We start from the raw sequence: 22,471 nt of genomic DNA, 5'->3' as shown, positions 1-22,471 counted from the left end.
GTTGTATACTTGCACACAGGGCCGGTTATTCCTACAAGCCAACAAGGCGGCTGCCTAGGGCGCCAAATTGGCAGGGGGCGCCCCCTTGTGGCGCCCTTAAGCATACATCTTTGTTTTAACAACATTGATTAACGAAACATTTTTTAAAAAGCATGGGCAATAAAACCCTCATTGAATTAAATGAACATGCCCCAACCCATATTTCGAATGAAAATGTAATATTATATTATATAAAATATGATACGTCTACTTTACACTTTGATGGTGAAATACCATAGTACTTACATTTTTACATTTCTTAATTTTTTATATTTATTTTTATTGCATTTGTACATTTTATTTATTTTCAGTCTTTACAATCAACAGATCTGTGTTTTCTCATTTATTTATTCTTATTTTCAATTCAGTTGTTGTTGGTAAAGTTCCAAAGTTTCTAAAAATAAAAATGTTCTGAGACCTTGTAGTTCATGTATCAAATATTAGTGTACAGCATGGGGGGGGGGGCGCAAAATCTCAATATCGCCTAGGGCAGCCAATGGGCTAGAACCGGCCCTGCTTGCACATACGTATTCGTTTTTTTAGAAAAAGTTGACACACTACAAGTCCCTAAAACCTTTGCTTTGCATTTCGTTCTCATACTCACATCTGATTGGACAGCCTCAGTAAAGCGCCCTGTGATTGGCCGACGGTGGCCATGTTTGCATTACCAGCTGTCTAGATGCGGGCTAGCTAACCGGTTAGCTGTCTGAGGTACATTTGCCTCTTTATTCGGGGAAAAAATAACTAACATCCCTTCCAACCCCGTTAACACCGGCTCAACTGGAAGTCACCATGCCGGTTCACTCCCGGGAGAAGAAAGAAAGTAACCACGAAGAAATGGAGGTGGATTTTCCCGAGCAAGACGGCAGTAGCACAGACGAGGAGGACACAGTTAGCTCGTCCGTGTCTGAAGATGGAGACAGCTCGGGTAAGAAAATAGGCCTTAAAAATATCAACCCACAGCTAAATTAACTAAATATGCTTGTCTGTCAGACATGGGTTCATCATATTATGCTGTTGCTGTTGAAAAGTAGCTGACATTTCGACCAGCGTTCATTATGGGGAGGAGTTGGGATGATGTTGATGGTGGTGGCTGGAAAGAAAAGCAGCAGATCTGGAGGTGATGTCAAACCTGTCATGTCTTTCTGTGAACAGAGATGGATGATGAGGACTGTGAGAGGAGGAGGATGGAGTGCCTGGATGAGATGACAACCCTGGAGAAACAGTTCACTGACTTAAAGGAGCAGTAAGTTCCTTTCAATGTTGTCCCCAACAAAAAACACCCATCAAGTACTGCTGTCTGATCAGAGTCAACTCTGTACTTAATATTGAAATCCAACCTTTATTAACATCTGTCCCGGAGACTGTGAGAAGCTTGTCATTTCATTTGATTGCTTGGGACACTTTGCACATTTCCAGAATAATAGTCAGCCTAGGGCTGGGCGACATGGACCAAAAGTCATATCCCGATATATTTAGGCTGAATATCCATATATGATATATATCCCGATATTTTTATTGCAAAGTGAGAGCAAATGTTCAGTCAAAGTCAAAGCCAAATATGACATGTGACAAGTCGTTTTTTTTAAAACTTTTTATTTAAGTGAGCATAAATACTGTATAACAACAGGAGTAGCTTTAAAAAAAATAAAAAATAAATCAAAGCTCCATAAAGTGCACATTTAAATAAAAATAAAAAAATCTTGAAAGAAAAATTGCCTATGAAATAATATAGGCCAATCTTTTTTGGAAATAATTATATTTATATGAGAAGAGAATAATGAACATTACAAAAGAACTAAATATGACAAACCCTAGTAAGGGCAGCATTTATATATAAAGAAAGGAAAACATGAAAAAAAAATTGAGGAAAATTGAATTGAATAAATATAATATAATAAATGTAATTGGAAAAATTGAACTATATCGATTTAAGAGGAGAGTATTATCCTTTTAACTATTTGTTAAGCCAGTAATGAAAGAGTGAATCATGTACCTTAATCTGATCAGAAATTACAGTCTGTAAAACAGTTAGCTGCAACCACCGTCAGAGAAAGGATGCCTATCTTACTTTTACACAGAGTTTTATAATGTGAATGTACAACTATCTAATTGGTCAAAACTATTGGGGCAGCAGCCTGGTTTACAAGTCCTCAGCCTCTTGGTGTTACAGCTTATGGTCGGCGCCTGTTGAAGGAATACATTCTACACACATTTCTTCTCATCTGGCCCTCTCTGTCTATACCTAGTGTTCCTCAGTGCTTTACTCCCTCCGAGCCCATAACCTTGAAAATATCTATATAAACGTGTCTCTGTTCCATGAATGAGTCTCTGTCTTATGTCTGCTTTTCCTCAAGAATGTGCAAAAAGTGTTAATTGTGTGTGTGCTCTTGTTATATTCAGTCTGTGTTTTATGCTTTGCTAAATACATTTTTAAGCAGCATTTACTAATGGTCATAATGTACATAATTGCTAAATTTAATACTCTTTAACATATTCGATTTTGGAACGTAGCAGAAATAAACAGCAAGACAATGATACTGTTTTACTTTCCTGCACACTGGTGAGAGAATATTTTTTGGCTCACTTTAATGCTAAAATGATGCAGTTTCCCCAGCCAGTTAGGCTGTGTGAATTGATGTTCTACCTACGCCTTCTGATTTTTTTTTTCTGTCAAGATTGTACAAGGAGCGTCTGAGCCAGGTGGACATCAAGCTGCAGGAAGTAATGGCTGGCTGTGCCCAGGAGTACCTGGAACCTTTAGCCAATTTGCAGGAGAACATGCAGATCAGGACCAAAGTTGCAGGTGGGTCAAAGTGATATTACAGGCTTTACTGGCAGAATTCAGTTTTACATGTCATCCACCTATAAAGGTCAGTTAGTCACATGAATTAAATATACTTGACTATAGCAAAGGCAAAGTATACTCTTCAAGTGCAACTACACAAAACTCTCAGGAGCCCACAACCCACTGGCATGTTTAAAAGACATGTTTCTTTATAATCTCTCAAAATTGTGTTATTTATTACAGCTAGAAAAAGTAAAAACTTTCAACGAATTTCAGGAAAAGTAACCAAATCTTAGCCTAGAATAAGTATATTGTAAATGAACTGCACTTGTATTGCTTTTATCCAGAGTGCTTTACATTACAGAGTGCGCTCATTCACCTGTTCACACACACATTCATATGTGGCTATTCCACAACAGTGCCACCTGCCACCATTGTGAATTCATTCACACACCGATGAACGCAGCATCGGGAGCCATTTGGGGTTCAGTATCTTGCCCAAGGGTACTTCAACATGTAGTCTGCCATGTTCAGGGATTAAACCACCGACCATCCGATCAATGGGTGACCGCTCTATTAAATGATCCACAGCCGACCCACTTAGTTCTACATGTCTCATTTAAAATTTGGCCAAAAATATGGTTTTTCCATTAACTAGACCTTGTTAAAAACATAAATAAATTCTAAGGTTGTCGGCGCAACTGGAAACCAATGACTCAGCTGAGACCATCAGCCCCATGACAATAAGAAAGCAGGCTTTGACTGAACTGCAAGCTATTTACGCAGAGCAGAGAGGAGAGGACAAGAGAGGTTGGAAGTACAGGTTGTAAATGTAAATAGTTTAAGATGTTTAGCAGGTGGAGTCCCCATTTGTACAATGCCTACTATCTTTTCAAAAATACTGTATTTATAGATTCAATTGTATTCAATTTTTTTGTAAAGTATTCGTAGATTATCAAAGAAATTAAACTTGCGTTTTCTCTTTTTACTATGATTTATGCCATTATAACTATTATACCGCACAAAAGACAAGTTCCCCATCTCCTGGCCACGATAGTGGTGATTCCATAGAGGTGCAGGACTTTTTTATTGCAGTGAAAAATTAGCCCTTAATGAGTAAAATATTATGGGAGCAAAGCACGTCCTGAAACTGCTGTGGTTCAGAGGTTAACATGCTTCTTTTTTGTTAGTTTAAAGAGTGTAGAGTTATTTTGATTAAAAAGATCTTTACAGTTGGCTGCTTCAGACTGATTTATTGTTTCAATGCTTGTCACAGGGATCTACAGGGAGCTGTGCTTGGAGTCAGTGAAGAACAAGTACGAATGTGAGATCCAGGCTGCCTGCCAACACTGGGAGGTAAGAGGCCAACAAATGAACAGGGGCTCATGTGGGGGTTAGGTTTGTAGTTTCTAGATTTCTGCCTGTACAATATAGGATAACCAACGTGGGATGTTTGGTCACTGTACCGACCACCTAACCCCCATTCTGCTACCTCTGGAGATGTTTTTAATGTTTAATGTTTTCCCCTTGTTTCTGTCTCCCAGAGTGAGAAGTTGCTGCTGTTTGACACTGTGCAGAGTGAACTGGAGGAGAAGATAAGAAGGTTGGAGGAAGACAGACACAGTATTGACATTACCTCAGGTACTAACCGTGACTCACAGTCACATCCTGCCACAGCATTCACTTTATTCACTTATTAAATAGAGAGAAGCATCCCTCACTTTCATTTTGTTAACGTAACGTCAATTAGTGTTTGTAAACACACAGTTGACAATTGGTCCCTCTTCCCCGGCTCAATGAGCCAGAAGCCGAGAGTATAGGTGGTCGAGCAAGCTAGAGAGTGAGTAAAGAGAGAGAGAGAGTGGTGTTAGCGAGAAGAAAACCATGAATCAGAGTAATAAAACGTTATTTTTCTGTTTCACGGCAGTCACGTTCTAAAGCAAAAATTAACACACACACACACACCTCCGCTCAGCACTGCAGAGGTGTCGCATTGTTTGATTTGTGTGAAGCTGAAGCACACGCTTTATCCAGTCCGCTGCCTCTTTCTGCTCTGCGTGTGGCTTTAGCAGATAAAAACACACAGGAGAGGAGAGAGACAAGGAGCAGAGGACACACTGAAGCACGTAAAATCACGCAGCGATGTAACAACCCCTTGTGCATTTGTATTAGACGTTGAGGGCTGTGATCAGAGTTTACACCAGACTTTTGTATTTAAGGTTAATATGGCCGTTAATATTCTAAAATTCCAGCTAAGCCAGTTGATCAATCGCTAATCCAAATACAGATACTGCTTCACACTTCTGGTGCGCTGTGTGATGTGACAGATTATTTTTGTTTTATTTTTAAGAAAACTCCTGCATATTATATCTTTAAGCAGCATGTAATAAATGTTTGGTATTTTTGTCAAACAGTAAATGAAACAAAAATGAATCTGTCAACTGACAAACCTGTCAATTCATGGTTTTGGTACAATCAGCGGTATTAATGAAAAATCACAGATATTTTATGGGATGCAAGATGCAAAAGTGTGAACTGATGATGCATATAATGGGAATATGTTACAAAAGCTCACTCCATAATCTTTCCCCTTCGCTTTCCAGAGTTGTGGAATGATGGATTGCACTCACGGAAAAACAAGAAAAAAGACCCATTCTGCCCCGTCAAGAAGAAGAAGCCCGTTGTTGTTTCTGATATCCTTTTCCCTTTGTCCTGTCCTTGTCTTATCCGTCCCATCAGTCATTTGCAGCACATTTCGCTGCAGCACTTCAGTGACATGCTGTTAAGACAGATGTTTCCTGCCACTTCACTCTGCAATTTGCCTTAACCGCTCTGTTACGGCCCTATATAGTTTACATGCTGCAGGATCTTGATATTCTCGAAGACTGGACCGCAATAAGAAAGGTATTTTGGAAACAGACAAAGCAGTCATTCATAGTGAATGCATCTGCGATTTGATTTGACCTTTTTATCTGTTTGTGTTTCCTCCCCTCATAGGCGATGGCGTCACTGGGGCCACACAGGGTGAAGGTGGACGGTAAGAGTTTCTCCTCGTCCTCGGTTACAGTCAATATCTGGCTGAGTGCAGCGATCGACCCACAGTTACACAAGAGGGGCCGATTCAATACTTACTAAAAGTACTCAAGTTGAAAAGGAGACAAATGTTAAAGTCTTTGTCCTTGTCCCTGCCCTGTTTTTATACCCTAATGTTTTATTTCTTTTAAGCCAACACTGTCCTCTCTTTCCTCTCCCTCTAGTCCCTGCAGTCAAGCCTGACAGACATCACCATGTGGCGCGCTTCGAGGACGGACGACTTTTCTATGACAACCAGTGGTACTGCAGGGGACAGGCCATCTGTATCAACAGGAAGGAGGAGTACCCGACTAGGTGTGTGTGTATGTGGGAGCAGCGTTAAATTTGCTTTGTAATAGCGAGAGGGAGTTATGACGCCAAATGATGCGTGTTCTCATCTGCAAATGTTTCTGACACATAGTGTGAGTGACTGAGGCTCTGTGGTCACACGGCAGATTCATTGTTATGGATGGATTTAAACAAAGAGAGACACTGTGAGGCAGGATGAGTCTACATTTGGCTCTTTGTGTGTCGTCAGGACAGGATGCTGAGTGAATAGAGGGTGTGCGTTATTGTCTTCACAGCACACCACCCTCCCTCAGCACAAAACAGGTGGTTGCTGTGAATGTGTAGAGCTGTAATCCAGAGATCTGGATATCTGTACCATCACTAGACATTAAAGTGAAGCCAGAAATGAGTGGTCCTTCACCAGATCTCTACCTAGCTGTATGCTTATGGTAGATACACCACAGAAACAGGAAAACAGAGAATATGTTTATTAATGCATGTATATTTCAGACTCAATAAGTGTGTTTTCACTGAGTACTTTCTGAGTACTTGTTGGAAAGCGGCTGAGTGTTTTGGCTCCGCCCACTAGTTATTTCCCCTCAGCCTCTGTTCTCATACAGGTACTTTTGTTGCTGCTAACCAACGAAGTTTAAATGTGACAACAGATTGACATGGCAAACAGTGTTGCCAGCTATATTGAGCGACTATTCAAACCCCTCTAGCGACTCTTTTTCAAAAAAGCAACTAGCACAAATCTAGCGACTTTTTCTGGAGTTATTGGAGACTTTTGGAGACTCGTTCCTACTCTTCTTAAACAGGCGCCATGCCAAAGCACTCACAAGCGGCCCAGTCCTCCCGCAGCAGTCTCTGCCAGCTGCAGTCAGTAGAGCAGGAGCTGTTAACGCCTCAGTGTCCAGTTTGCACCAGTCTGCAAATGAATTGTGCATGTGCAAAACTCGAGGCAGGTACTTTCTGAGCCGCTAGCTGGTGAAGTTAGGCGAATCTTGGGCGGATCCTTTCTCCCAAGCCACACATAGCGGCTCACTAGAGGGAAAAGTACCTAATGGAATTGCACCTTATGCTGCTTAGTACTGAAGCTGCTTTCGAGGTTTGAGGTCCCCCAGACCTGTCCAGGGTGTACCCCTCCTCCCGCCCAATGTCAGCTGGGATTGACTTCAGCTCCCTGTAACCTGAGTTCAGATAAGCAGTTAAGGGTAGTGAATGAATGAATTTACAAAAAACAAGGATTTGCAAGTTAGAATGCAGGGAACTTAAAAAGAGGAAAATAGTTCCTCTTGATCTCCAAATCTCCAGTTTTAGTGTCACAAGCACTTCAAATGATATTCCAGATAGAAAGCATATATTTTGTCAACAAGTTTTTATTTTAATTTTGTGACATTTGAATCATGCATTATTTGTTAATGTAATACAGCCCTTTAAGAGCACATTTATTTTCTTCTCTTCTTTGCGTTTGGCTGTCTGTGAAAAGCTCCTAAATTAAATCTCACACACAATATTCATTTTGAAAATTAACGTTTTCCACTTTTCCATGTTATTTTTCTCCTGGAAATGATGATACATGACCTTCAGCTTACGGCATCACCCTATATGTTAGTTATGAGGATCAGGAATGGATGTTGTTCTAACATTGCTGTTTGTTGTCTCATGCAGTGCCATCATCACCACCATCAACAACGACGAGGTGTGGTTCAAGCGACTGGACGGCACCAAGTCAAAGCTGTACATCTCCCAGCTCCAGAAAGGCAAATACACTATTAAGCACTCGTAAAAACACACTTTAACACACATACTGACCGACAGATCATCATCTCTGCTGTGTTTCTATTTGTCTCCTTTCTGTCTGGTATCTTTCTACATTCTTGCCATATGTACAGTGTCACACACACGCACACGCACACACACACACACACACACACACACACACACACACACACACACACATTTCAGTTCCTCTGTATAAGTAACAAAAAACAAATATCAACTGACCCTTCTAGTATAAGGAGACGATCTTCTCTGTAAATATGTATGTATGTGGATATTATTGACAAGGTCACAAAGTGTCATTTTCTCTGGAATGGAGATCAAAGCAAAGTGCTGCTAAAAGAAAAAAAAAAAAGGGCAAGGAACTGGAGCAGTAGCGAACTTTGAACTGCAGAGCTCAGTCGCGTGCCTTTCTGAGACAAGACGATGCTGTCCTGAACTACCAATATCAATGCAGTGAAGCCTTACTGAGGACTGAAGCGGGTCAGTGACCGAGTGAGTGAGAATCCCTGATCCAGGTGAAGATGCCGTCAGCAGTGTGTTTGATTTGCCTCTCTGGATGCATCGGTTAGACTTGAATTTCATGCTCCATTGAGCCTAACAAATCTGTATCGGGATCCCCAGGGACCCCAGTTTGAGGAAATGTCTAATTTAGTTTTAAAAAAATTGCACAAGTGTCCATATGAAGAATGATTTAATCAATTTTGAGTAAATGATTATATTGTGAAGATAATGAGGTAAAATTATTCTTCAAGAACACCCTGGGGTATTGTTGATACCCACTTGGGAAGCCACTGTATTAAATGATCTTTTGATGTTTTCGTGTAATTTTACAGCACTATATTTTAAAGAGGAATTTCTGTATTTTTCAACCTGGACCCTACTATCCTAGGTTTTTATGTCTAAGAGAATAATGGAGATATCATTTTTTTCAAATCAGTCCAGTATTGATGGAGAGAGCTGCAGCAAGCAGTCATGAAACAACTAATAATGTAATCGGACGGGGAAACTGTGCATCATCAGTCTGCATCCATCGAGGCTCAGATCGGTATTATAAGTGTCTGACAACATTATGGAAATCTCCCGTCTTGTTTTTGGAAGACAACAGTGGAGATGGAGAGAGGAATGCCTGTGAATGTTTGTTGTGGTGGAGCACAGAAAGCACATCTTAGTTTTATTGAAAAGATTTTTATTGAAATGAATCTTTGTGTTTGTGCATCACAGCAGCAAAATGACAAGCAACACTTCAATCCTAGACTCCCTTTGTTGGATACGGACAGGCTGAAGTTGAAGTTGTGGCTACATTTAGCTGTGCTACCAACACATACACTGTGCTTTGTAGACTTTGGATCTGCTGCGACCATTTTTCACAAGGATGACTCCTGCCAGCCAAGGAGGAGAAGAAATCATTTTAAATATCGAGTTCACTACACTCGACAAAAACAAGCCCATGTTTAGTGGACGTACGTTGGCGGCCCAGAGTCGCTCTGTCTGATTACTTTATAGCTTGTTTTACCGCTGCAGACTACAGAGCTCGCTCTCAATACTGGACCAATTTAAGAAATGGTTATGCCCAGTATTCACTTGGACACAAACAAATGGGAAAACAGGATCCAGGTTGAAAAATATCAAAATCCCCATTTCAGTTCAAACCAAGGCCAGCCCACAGACTGTGAATAAGGATGGAACAAGCATCTCCGCTTCCTCCCACTGTACAGAAATGAAGCCAAAATATCCTGGATACGGGTGCCGCAATCTTAGGCTGCTAACATCATTTGAAGCCAGAGCATGCTCAGTAGTAATTGGGCAGTGAAGCAGCACTATCAAGGTCCAGCAGGAATGTGTCCTTGTTAGCATTTTTGCACTTCCGGTTCACTCGTCTCATAAAGCAGGTTTTTTAATGGGTTTGTGGTTAGCTGCGCGAAATAAGGTTTGAGATTAACGCAAGCTAAAAGGGATGGTTTGGAGTTTTCAGTTGGGGTTGTATGAGATACTTACCCACAGTCAATGTATACCTGCAGTAGATGATGTTCTGCACGTTGCCAGTTTGGAGAACCAGATGTGTTTAAGACAGGTAACAAACGGTTGTAATTTATCCACCTAAAGAAAGGCCCATCTTAAAAATGTTATAACCGTTAATGTGTACTATGTATTTACAATATGTCCACGATTTTTCTTGCTCCCCGCAGCCATTTCATTGGGCACTACTTTTTCTCAACCGTAGAACTTCCATGTTCCTACGCATAAGCACATTTATATTCTTTGTGCACTGCCCCATATCCGCTGTTTTGGTAAGAATATGGTTGAGTTCTATTGTTGAGAAAAAGTAGCGCCAAATGAAACGGCTGTGGATAGCAACAAAAATCAGTGGAAATTTTCTAAATATACCATACACATAAACAAGTATATATAACATTTTAGGGTGGGCCTTTGTTGAGGTGGTTAAAATACATTTTGTTGCATCTTCTCTGCAGCAATACATTCATTTGTTTCCTGCCTTGATCGCGCTTCTGGTTCTCCAAACTGGGACCGCGTAGACCATCATCTACTGTAGGTAAGCACTTCATACAACCCCAGTTCACAAATCCAAACCATCCCTTAAAGAGATTTTCACGTTTTGTAAATTGTGGTAAATCTCCTTTTTCAAATCAAGTAATTAAAACCAAAATTGTCAGAAAAATGAACACATTAACCACCAGTGTGATAGAAACCTAAAATTACAGAAAACATCTTTTTATTTGACGTGTACCATGTCCCATCCCTTAACACTATCCTGCAGCCAGCCACCACGGGGTGAATAAGATGTTTTGGATGTTTAGTGATCTGTCATGTTGTCCATCGTTGTATACAGTCTATGGACCAGCCCCATGCACGAAGAAAAACAAAAGCCTCAAACTGTATTTGAAGCATATAGTAATGGGAGGTGCTCTGTATATAGAGATGACTGTGTGTTTCGTCTTCACTCCACTGTGATTCTTCCCTCTGTCTCTTATCATGTTGCCATGTGTCTGATAGTGCCTACTGTAGAACTTGACATTGAAAGCAGGATCCAGGCCTACGATGCTCCACTCCACAGGTGTGAACTGCGTCTTTGCCTGTGGTGGTGGTGGGCCCGTAATGGCCTCAAATTTGTAATTCATAGTGCCATTTCTTCCATATTTTTGTCTTTATTCAGCCCATTTGTGTGTGCTGAAAGGATTTGTTATCATAAGTCCTGCAGTGTAAATGTTATACTTGAAGAATCTTAAGTAGTTCCCATTCTCTGTATTCTCTTCTTGTCTGTGTTCCTCCCTTTCAATTGTCACTTTTCTTTCCTTATTTCCCTGTTGGTAAAGATGACCCTAAACACTGATGAATTAAAGGGCCAGTATGTAGGGTTTAGGGGGACACCGGTCATTTCACAAGGGTTGTTGCTCTAAAAAAATGAGCTGCTGATATACAGACATCTCTTTCACAGTGTAAGTCTATGGGAAAAGTATTATTGTGCCCCATTGGAGCACACAGGGACCCTTAAATTTTAATTCCAGGGATTGTCCGCTATGTCAAATTGGCTTCGGCCTGCTGGTCTTTCTGGGGACTTGCTTCCATGGAAAAACGATGCCATGTTGCACTTCTGTGTTTCTACAGATGCCCAGAAGAGGCAAACAGCGACCGCAGGTTCTTCTACATGCTTAGAAAGGGAGGGATGTTCAGTGTTTGTATCATACCTCACCGCTAGATTCCATTAAATCCTGCACACTGGCCCTTTAACAGTATAATGAGAAAGGAAGATAATGGGATTTTTGTTTGTGTACAATCCGTCCAGTCGAACCTTCTGCGTTAGTGTAAATTATGCTTGATTCAATGAAGGGGATCTTGCTTTGTGTTGTATTTACGGTGCTTTATATTTTCAGCATTGCATACATATTTCAAAGTATTACCTGCCAACAGTATTATAAAAAAGAGAGGTGCTTGAAACCTTATATCATCAACATAAAGTGTCTGTGAAGCCCAATGTGGCATCAATTGAATAGAACTTTTAATAGTTTGTTTCTGATTTGTTTTTACCTTTTTATGCATTCTGCTTTCTTTCCACATTTGAGGTGAAAGGAAAAACATGTGACATTGTGCCAATGCATGTACAGCTGATTAAAGATTTTGTTTGTATCATTTGAAAAGAGTCAGATCTGCATATAAACAATTCTTTATATTTTGTATGTAAAAACAAACTTGGGTTGAATGGTGTTTCTACTGTACTTTAAAAAGCCTTTCCGCCTGCAGAAAAAGTGAAAGTTTCTGTGCATTTAGGTGATTTCAGTATCAACATGCACTGCTCAGCTTGAATCAAGCTAATTTCCTTTTTTTGTACTTAAGAGCTTCGGATGAAAAAATATCAAAGCTTTGCATGGAACTTTTAAATACGCTATTGGATTTGGCGTAGCATGCATAAAAAAAGCCCCAGATACAATCTTATATAATACTCCAGTGTACAAAGGGAGAAAGTCCCTGACAGTGCTCAACCCAAAGTCACCCCAGAGGTTCACTGAACCCTGGCTACACTTCTCAAACAAAAAAAAGTAGCTTATTTGTGAGAAACATGCTGAGCTAGTCCCATTTGATAATGGCTCTTTGGTCTGCAGTGCTGTTCAACCTTTCAGTCACTTATTTCTGCCAGAGGGACACTCACTAGATTAACGCCACACACTGGTATTGATTCAGGATCTACGCTGATGTACCATTTTCTTGCCCCCCTCACTGTCCATCTGCCTGGCCTCGGGCCTGTGCAGACACCTCATGCAGAACCACTTCGACCTTTGATTGATCTATTGGGAATATTGATCAGGAAAGGCAGTGGAGCCAGAAATGTAAAGGAATTGATTGAAATGCCAATTGGTTGAATTTCCCCTGTTGAAGACCTTTTTAACCAAAAACTGATGTTTTAAAATGAATAGTATTCGCTATAATTTACAAAATCACACTACAACACAATAAACTTCATAAAATAGTCTCAAAATCCCACATTTCCAACCCACATAAAGGCCTTCTCTGCACCTCCCTGTTGTATGCCTTATCCCTGGCCAGAAGGTGTCAGTAATGCTCCACAGTTGGGAGGAATCAACCTCTGCACTAGATGGGAGGAGGGAGGTGGTGGTGAATCTGGGGCACCCTGCTGCTGAAGCCCTCCAGCTGATGAGAGAGGGAGAGAGAGGAGGGATGAAGGCACAGTTTGATCACAGCTCGCTGGCCACGTCTGCTACCGCAACAGAGAGAGGGAGAGCAAGAAAGAGGAAAATCCCCATCACCGCGTCAAAGGCAGCAGCAGCAAGCAAGCAACAAGACAGTCTCTGTCCACGCCATGCAGCATCTCTGTGAATCTTCTTCACGCACTCCTGTCAACATGTACACACAGCATCATGCATGCACCCTTGTGTGTTTGTTGATATGACCAGAAATGGACATGCTCTACCCTTCCTAAGATGCACCATATAGGCCAAAAGAAAGGTTTTTCTTGTTTGGTTTCTGTCTAATGATGATGCTTGAATCGAGATACTTGTCCCAAGGTTCTGACCATCTTCAGCCCTATCTATTCTTAATGAGTAACCAGAACTGGAGGGTCATTGGGACGTGTTTACTGCAACACTGGGGCTAATTAGACCGTGAAAGTGTCACACTGTGCTAAATTACTTATATCCCTGCCCCTCTGTGTGATGTTTGTGCATGTGCATCGCAATGACTTTTCAAGAGAGTGTATGTGGGTCTCTTTGTGCATGGATGCATGTGCTGTGTGCCGGGCCTTGTGTGTGGGCGTGCACCTTTGATGCTGATTGTGTAAGAGAATGTTAAATGCATACATCCATAAGTTAACATCAAAGGGATGAGGCAAGCTGCTCATCATCAGGATTACTGGGAGAGGCAATAGCGAGGTGGATTCAAGTGGACGGTGCTGCAACCTGCAACCTGTGTTCTTAATGAGCCTGGTGTCACCTCTCTAGGTGTGTCAGTGGCGGTGGCCTTTAACTCACCATTAGCACTCAGGGTATAGCCGTTTCTTCATCTTATACTATCTGTACTGACTCTTCTTCCATCAAGCTGCTTTAATGATTAATTTGCCCTTATCACTGAAACAAACTAAATCTTCGATGCGGCCTGTTGTATCAGTAACATCTTGTATATCTTTTTAATACCTTTACTACATTTTAACAAGGTATTCTCTATGATAGCTCATGAAATGTGATGTGATAAGCACTGTTTTTATCCCGCTGCAACGTTGATAATGTTTGGGAGTAAAAGGTACTTTCAGAATTAGCAAGAGGTTACCAAAAGGTATATCTTATCTTAAGGCATGCAACATGGAACCAATGCACAACACAGATATTCAGTACTTATCAGAGACCCAGAGGATTATTTTGGTGCTACTTCTGAGTATGCTTCTGCCAGCATCTTGTGTCGACTGCCAAGCCCGCTTTTTAATTAGGTGCACGCACCGGTCTTCACATGATGGAGCTCCGTTCCGTTTGCGGTAAGGGCATAAAGCCGTGTGTAACAGTTGTTCTCAGGACTTTACCAGTCCCATTCCTGGTTTGATTGCTCCCCATAAAGTTTGGCAAAGTATATGACAATCATTACTCCTTCTCTAACCACTTTGTCTTTACACGAGTGAAGTGGAAGATTGACATGCTGTGCCGTGGCATTCATCCACTTAGATGTCCTGGTGTCCAAAGACTACGTTCTGCCAGGAGAATAGAAAAAAAGCAGACAAAACTACATCCAATAATTTCTTCTATGTGATGAAGTCAGCAATGGCAGTGAACAACTTGGCAGGTATCTGTTCTGGCAGGCCATGATTCCCTGCAGCAGTGACATAGTGAAGACTTCCTGGGTGTCCAACCCTGTCCTGAAAGAGTTTTCTGGTGGCCAAAATACCCTGAGAGCCAAGAAGATGGTTATTTTAGAATAATTTCAAATAATACAGAACAGCAGAGCAATGGTAGCCTTGATTGTTATGCCTTAAAAAGTGGAACACCTCCTTAACCACTCAAGATCAAATAACCTTGGGAATAGGTAGGTTTGTTCATTGGACATTGTCAGAAGAGGCTGGCAGTCAGACAGCTGCTTATCAACCTCTTGAACTGATCAACACTCTGTGAAGATATCCCAGCCAATGCAAGCTATTCCCCAACACTGGAGAGTGGAGTGCAGGTGAATGACCTGACTGGCACAGTCCTCTATGTGGGGCAGCCTTTCCATGGTGTAGCTTGGACTGACTCCAACAGTGATGGAGAAAAACCCCAGAATGCCACAAATTCTGTCTACAAGGCAGAATAACTGGGCTTTTAGAAGTAGTGGGAGGAGAGTGAGTTGACCCAGAGAGCTAGCCAATCTATTCTGTTCTCTTTTCCCCATCTGTCACATTTTACTATTAGGGTGTAAGCATCAGTGATCTCCTGCTGTCATTTAGGGTTGGGAGAGAGTTTATTTTTAACCACCCTCAACTGGATTGGTACATTCCTCTGCTTTGCCCCTCAGTAAAAAAGTGCCAGTCTATACCCACTGGGCAAATGCCTCTGAAGCTGTTATCCATCAAGACAGCATTGCAGTGTACTGTGACAAGAGCCAAGAGGGTGAATAAGTTGTGTGCCCCTTAGTACCACTCAAACTGCATGCTTAGTTTAGGGGACTTGAGAATCGCTGCCATTAGTCAGAAACTTCCTTTTCGTCAATTAATATTGAAGTTTGTTTACATACAGGGTGTTTCAGTTTTACTCTCAACCCCACAGTGCAATGAAAAATTGCACCTTCTTTGCCCTGTGTTAGCTTTGGCAGGATATGCACTTTGCAGCACTTTTTCTACTCAGCCAACAGTGTTGTTGGTAAAGCCCCTAAGGCTCGCCCTTTGACTGTAAGGGTATCTTTGAGGTATCCCTTGGCTGTCTGTTTACACTTAACAAGGAGTGCAAAGGCAGCCTTGCTCAGTGGAGCATCTGTTGAGGACATCTGTGTGTTAGCATCTAGGTTGAGGCTCTGCATTTTTATCAGGTGTTGGACATTGGTATGGGTCTAAATGATCTGTGAATGACCGTGACTCCCTCCGTCTTAGTCTACGGAAGACTTACCTTACTCTTAAGTCTCATGTATGCCCTTTACGTATGAAAGTACATACATCCACTTCAAATGATGTAGCCGTCACTGCCCATATATTCCCTTGCATTCTTTACATTACCATTGATATCAAGTGATAAAGCCACACTAGAGGGCAACTCGGCTCAGTCAAAGATTTCGTTGTAGACGGCCAGCAAATGTTGTCAGTAAATGCATGTTAACATGTGGGTAAATAATTGTTTTTACTCCTAAAGAAGTTGCACAATTTCAAATAATTCTTTCTTGTATACTATGGTTGTGTTTCACTTGAACTATTTGCTCCACTTGCCCCACAATTTCACAAGCTTTCAGAAAATGTGAACAAATACGAACGTAATAAAAACAGAGCATCGATAGAAAGGTCTGTCTGTATAAGTATTAAATGTTGAGTATAAATGAGACTCTAGGTCAGACTTCCAGGGCCCAATGTAGCAGAGACAGGTGTGATGGCCCATTTAACTTTGCTCAATTACTACTCAGTGAACATTTGGTGCAGCCTTTCCACTTGGAGTAGAATACTGCACCCTCTTACACTTTTCCCAAGTAGATTGGATGGCACCTGTTGAGTGCTACTTGCCTAGATGCAAATTATAAATGCAGACATCCAAGATGAAAAGTAGCCAAGCTGTTACAGCCCTGTTTGAGAGACAGTGCTCTAGAATGTGGATTATAAATTGTGTGTTCTTGCAGTTACAGAGACTGTCACATACTTGTAGTGGGTCATAAGTGAGAGTGATTACTGTTGTAGTCTATGCATTGGTTGTTGTTTTTAAGGAAAATCCTGCATAGTAAACATTTAACCTGACCTTTCCTTTGCCTAAAACTTACAAATGATCACCTCTTTTTCGCTTTAGAGCTCATTCCTATCAATAAAAGAGCTGTGAATATTAATTCCTAAAGTTATAACTCCTTTTGACTTGATAGCTTGAAAGTGAGGTGCTCCAGGAGGCTGGCAGGCCTGTGTGTGTCAGGCTTATTTAGCTGACCAGACGAGGTGTCAGTATCACCTTCCACCTCCACACCCATTGTCCTCAGACACTGTACAGTATCTCCTCATTATGTCAGGTCTGATATGCAAAGTAGCCCCGGGAACCACTGTACCATGGCAGAGGCAGACGGGGGCAATGTTTGTGTGCGTGTGTATATGTGTGTGTGTCCTTCTCTGTCTGTATTTGTGTGTCTGGATGGGCTCCCCGGCCAGTGGCAGCCCTCTAGCTATGATTTTACATAGAGAGGGTATCGAGTTCGGCATCATCTCCCCAAACAGATAAACACACACCTTATCCGCCTCTTGCAGACGCGGCCTCAAGTGCTCAGTGCAGGCTCAATATGGAAATGTAGTCAAATGGCCAACTGGCATCAGCGACAGGATAAGAGAGACTACAGAGACTTGGTAGTCAGGGTGATTCTCCTGCATCAAAATTTCAATACAGCCTTCCTTTTGTTTGAGATGCAGGTTATATATGCTCACTGTAAAAAAAAAAACGTGCAAATATATCCATACATACATGTTTCATTTGAATGTGTGCCGGCCTTGTTTACTGCATGTGTGTATGTGCATATTAGGATGTGTATATTTGTGCTGGGTGCAGAGTCAGTGGAGTGAGAAACAGAAAGCTCACCCAGCCATTTGGCTGCAGTCCTAATTGGCTGTGCGCTGTTGACAGGATGCTGACAGAGCACATCGCACAGACAGGTACTCTGTTTCTCTCTGTTTCATCTTCTGGGTTTGTGAAACTATTTCCTCTGAGGAATTCCCTGCTCTACTCATTTTCAGGCATAAAAAAACCTTAAGTGGCGCCCTTTGACAAGTTACAAAGCTTGGTGTTTTTCTAGTGTTTGGATACGGAAAAAAAGGGAATGGGGAGGCTGGAGATAGGCCTGCTTTAATGAGACTGTTCTCTGCCTCTTATCTGGCCTTGGTGGTTTACTGCTCAGTGACCTGCTTGGCTTCTGAGAGTGTGTGGACAAACATGCACTCACACCTACGCATCTTACTACTGGAATTCCTATTATGTGTAATATAAGCATATAAAGGTATGTGCACCAGTATAGACGCCGACTTAAATATGGTTGGGCACCTAGCTCTGATTCCAAAATTGGTACTATTATTTAATTTTTTTTTAGACACAATGGGAAAATTGATGCACGAGTTGCTTGTGCACCTTTAACCACAAATTTTCCTCTCTGCTTCGATCGCCCGACACAACTGTTTATTTGCTATGCAGCGACTGTCACTCTCTCTTTTTCTCTCTAACTCAGAGTGCAAGCAGCTCAACCACAAACCGCTTCACATACGATGACCAGATGACCTGGTTTGTCGGGATTGTTCAAGCTGTGTGTCCCGAGTTTCGACAGATATCTGTAAAACACAAAAATTTCCAGGTTTTCAACATTCACTGGCAAATGAAACTGTTTACACCACAAGCCACTGCCACCCTGCACATGTTCGAAGGATCAGGACCAGAAACTAGGACCACTGCTGGACTGAGAGATGATTATGGTTTTCTCAAAAGTTACTGCAGGTAAGTAATGGATGGTATAGCATGTGGACATCGACAGGGACTTCATGGTGCATGAAGGTGAATCTCGTAAACTCTGAGTAGGTCAGGCTCTTGATTTAAAGTACTATTCCATTCATTTGTTGTTGATACTGACCCCAATTTCATTTCAAGGAATCGAAATCAAGAACCTTTATGGACCGGAATCAATTATTACATTCAGAACCAGAATCGTTATACGACACACAACCCCACACACAAAACATAGAACACAAATTTCCTGGCTTCAGATACTCAGAACTACCACTGGCATACTTGACTCACATACACACACTCACACAGGGATGAAGGACAGCAAAGACCAGTGGGATGCAAGTGAAAGAGGGGGAGGGGACGTAAGCATCATCTGAAACGAACCATGTTTAAAGACGGGAAAGATTGCTGCCTGAGGGTGCTTTTATCCAACACTTTACTTTGATGGGTCACAATGATATCACTTAATGCATTTCTTCTCATATTTCATAAATACACTAACTGAATCAGAGAACCCTTCAGGTGACCTTTCACATTGTGTGCACAGTTATGTCATACCTGGTTTGCCTTTAAGAGATGCAGCTGTGCATAACCGAAGAATAACATAGAATCATCATGTCCATCAGTCTAGACTAAAGGTTAAAGAGGATGTATTGACCTCAGGGCTCCTGGGTTGTGGAACACCTTGCTGAGGGAAGCTAGGTTAACTAAATTAATGCATTCTCAGTTTTCTTCCCCTATTATTGTAACAGTTTCTAGTGTAATTTTGCATAAAGCAGTAGCTTGAAGTTGGAACAATTCTATTCTAGAAAATTCTTCTTCTGCACCATCAAGAGTGTCCTGATGGAAAACACCACTGCCTGGTAGGGAGACGGCTACAGACAGGACCACAGGAGTGGTTTTCTTGGCTGTATATACCAAAAGTGATGGTCTAACCTGTCTAAAAGATATTTACACCAGGCGCTACATGAATAAACATAGAAGAATCATTAAGTTTAAGGATTCCAACCACTCAGATAAAGGCCTTTTCTCCCTGCTGAGGTCAGGAAGAAGGTACCCAGATACACTAGGCCAGCACTGAGAGGCTCAGGAAGGGTTTCTTCCCTCAGGCCACTATGATCACAAATGAGAACTCTGCCCAAGGCTGTCCTCACCACCCCCAACCCCCCCTTACATGTATTTTTTATTGCATAAATTGAGGGAACTGGTGGGATTACATTCCACTGAAATCATACCTTGTTTGATTTAATGTGAAAACCCAATGGATTCATTCATTGATAAATATGACTTGCCAGCAGGCGGTTAGCTTAGCTTACCACAAAGACTGGAAATAGGGTGGAACAGCTAGTTTGGCTCTATCCAAAGGTCTCCACTGGTTGCCTTACAGTTACTGCATACTAATGATGTTACATTCACTCATTCTAAGATGGTTACCCCATTTTACATTTTACAAAAAGGCGGCTTTTGTAGTGTTACCTATTTGGAGGCATTAATAAGCAAGTGACACCAGATACAAGCAAAATTAAATTAATCAATTGTTGAAGTTTTTAAATTGTATTTTATTTAGATTTATACCATGACTGCTTGTTGTCCATTAATCTCTTCAATGCCTAATCCCTAAAACACTACAAGATGGAGACTGAAACACATAGCAATAGGCCTACTTGCTTAATGCTTGACATAAGCGATGGCCTCAAATCCCATGCCACTGTCCCAAATTTGTTATTTCGGGACAGTGGCATGGCTGGATAGCTAGCAAATCTTGTTGTTTAACACACTGTCATTCTATTTACTATTTAACAACTGATTCTTGCAAGCATAATGTTAGCTTTGTGGCTCCTAGCTGAGCCAAAGGGTTCTATGAGCTGAATGGACTAGAAATTGTCAAGTCGTATCGGATCTATTGTTCCAGGCATTAGTCAAACCCTCAGGTGTTATCAGGGAAACGGAGCTGTGGCTTGTGAAAAACTTTAGATTTCAATTCACATGAAAACATAAATTAATGATTTTCATTTTTGATTTATTTTTTTCCATTATGTAAGAGGGTGTCATTATGTCATTCAGGGTGTCCATTATCAGGTATTAACAGTTTGTTGACATCTATCTTCAAATCTAAATTAAGTAAAAGAGGCAGATGTGGACATTTTTGCTTGGCTGCTTGTAATCTTTAACTTCCCAGCACAGCAAATTGTTGTTTTTTCATTTAAGTGTTTTTACGGGTTAAATATCCATAATATACCGTGTTAATTTTGTGTTTTTTGCTAAATGGCAAATGTTAGCAAGCTAACTTTGTTAACGAAGATGGTATTCACACAACCATAATTTTAAAAAAATTGCGATTCTGTGTAAAACATGAATAAAAAACAGAATTAATCAAATTCAGAATGTATGTAGCCTATGTTAAAAACAAATGTTTCCTAGGCTGAGCATTAGATAGCTACCTGCTAAAGATCAACATGCTACCATTATCATTGTGAGTAGTTAGCATCTAGCTAAAAGCACCACTTTGCCCAAGTACAGCCTCACAGAACTGCTAGCATGCATACAATCTACAATATACGTCAGAACATATTTTTAATTGCACATTTCTTGAAAGGATTCTTCCAGAAAAAAGGACGAGAGTAACGTTTGAGGCTCATGGGAGGCTCAGCTTTGAGAGGAGCTGAAGCGTCCTTAATTCCCCTAAACTGGAGGGAGAGTTTAAAAGGTGAAACTGCTGTGGGGCTGAGTGCAGGGAGAGAAGCAGACAGGAAGCTTAGACCCATCAGGGGATGACCCCACATTTTAAAGTACAGTCTCTGTCTCCTTTCTCTGTGTTGTGCTCCCTTCTCTCCAACTGCCTATTTAATGTTACATCACTTTTCTCCCTCACCATCTTTCGCTCCTAAAACCGAGTCCCTCTGTACATGTTAAGTTTATAAAAGATGCCTTCACTTCACAAATCGCCTTTTAGTTCCAAACATTTTTATGACTTGGGGAATAATTCAAATTCAAAACTTTTATTGGTCTCTCCTCCTTATGTTTATTATTTTTAAGATAATTTACTGACTGAAAAGATTACTCAAAGAGGAAATGAGAGACTTTCAAGTTTTAGTACCAGCCGAGTTCAGTGAGTTCACCTCATGTTGCTATAGATAGGTTAGCATTTTAAAATATTCACATCGTGTTCCAATTTTAATAAAGCTCTACCGCCACAACTGTTAATACTAACTGAGCAAATAGCATATGACGTGTGTGATCCATTGCAGTTTTGTTTTTCTTGCGAGATCCAGCAATGTGGCTTCTGCCCATGATATAGCAACTTGTGCAGTGTGAGATGCAATGAAAGAAAATGTAAAGAAGAGACTAGACTTAAATCTCAGTAGAACATTTTAGGTGGCCACACATGCTTTAACATTGGTTAGCACCAAAGAGCTCCAGGCAGGCCACGTCTTCCCAATCAGGAATCATTCAAGTAGCTGTGACTACAGCACTTGCCCCATTGAAATATAGCTCAATAAATGCAATTAATTGTCCTCAGACATGCACATGCACAACAGTTATGAGTGAAGCACTGCAGAGGCTCAAAATCGTACTGCCCACGTCCACCATCTTTCCATGTTTTCCCTTGAAGTTGGCTTCAGTCTGTTAGTCATCTTATAGATGACAATGCTTCTGACTATGCTTAGTCTATTAATATGAGCACCATTTTCTTAATTAGTTAGATAATAATGTCACAAAGGTGGGGAAAATACCCAATGTAATTTCCTTAAGCCCAAAGTGATGTCATCAGATTACTTGTTTTTGGACGACCAACAGACCTAAAATACTTTCTCTTAAGACAAAGAAATGCAGCAAATCTTCAAAAATG

General features: G+C 41.1%; 1 protein-coding gene across 1 annotated transcript; it reads left to right on the top strand.

Annotated features, from left to right (window-relative positions):
- The first annotated feature begins 707 nt into the window (after positions 1 to 707).
- On the top strand, positions 708 to 12,128 carry brms1lb (BRMS1 like transcriptional repressor b). Its single transcript, XM_059356608.1, has 10 exons — positions 708 to 967; positions 1,195 to 1,285; positions 2,718 to 2,845; positions 4,104 to 4,183; positions 4,372 to 4,468; positions 5,431 to 5,520; positions 5,667 to 5,731; positions 5,825 to 5,864; positions 6,085 to 6,214; positions 7,859 to 12,128. The coding sequence occupies exons 1-10, from the start codon at positions 832 to 834 to the stop codon at positions 7,974 to 7,976; spliced, it is 975 nt and encodes a 324-aa protein (XP_059212591.1). The 5' UTR covers positions 708 to 831; the 3' UTR covers positions 7,977 to 12,128.
- Positions 12,129 to 22,471: the final 10,343 nt, after the last annotated feature.

Source organism: Centropristis striata, chromosome 18 (assembly GCF_030273125.1).
Source record: "Centropristis striata isolate RG_2023a ecotype Rhode Island chromosome 18, C.striata_1.0, whole genome shotgun sequence".
NCBI lineage: Eukaryota > Metazoa > Chordata > Actinopteri > Perciformes > Serranidae > Centropristis > Centropristis striata.
Note: the sequence above shows the minus strand (reverse complement) of the source record. Positions and strands in the feature narration are given on the sequence as shown.

Bases quoted from the DNA above. Each gene is read 5' to 3' on its own strand.
- brms1lb (XM_059356608.1), top strand. From the start codon at position 832: ATGCCGGTTCACTCCCGGGAGAAGAAAGAAAGTAACCACGAAGAAATG. The intron at 1,286-2,717 runs GTAAGTTCCTTT...TTTTCTGTCAAG, and splicing joins TTCACTGACTTAAAGGAGCA to ATTGTACAAGGAGCGTCTGA. The intron at 4,469-5,430 runs GTACTAACCGTG...TTCGCTTTCCAG, and splicing joins CAGTATTGACATTACCTCAG to AGTTGTGGAATGATGGATTG.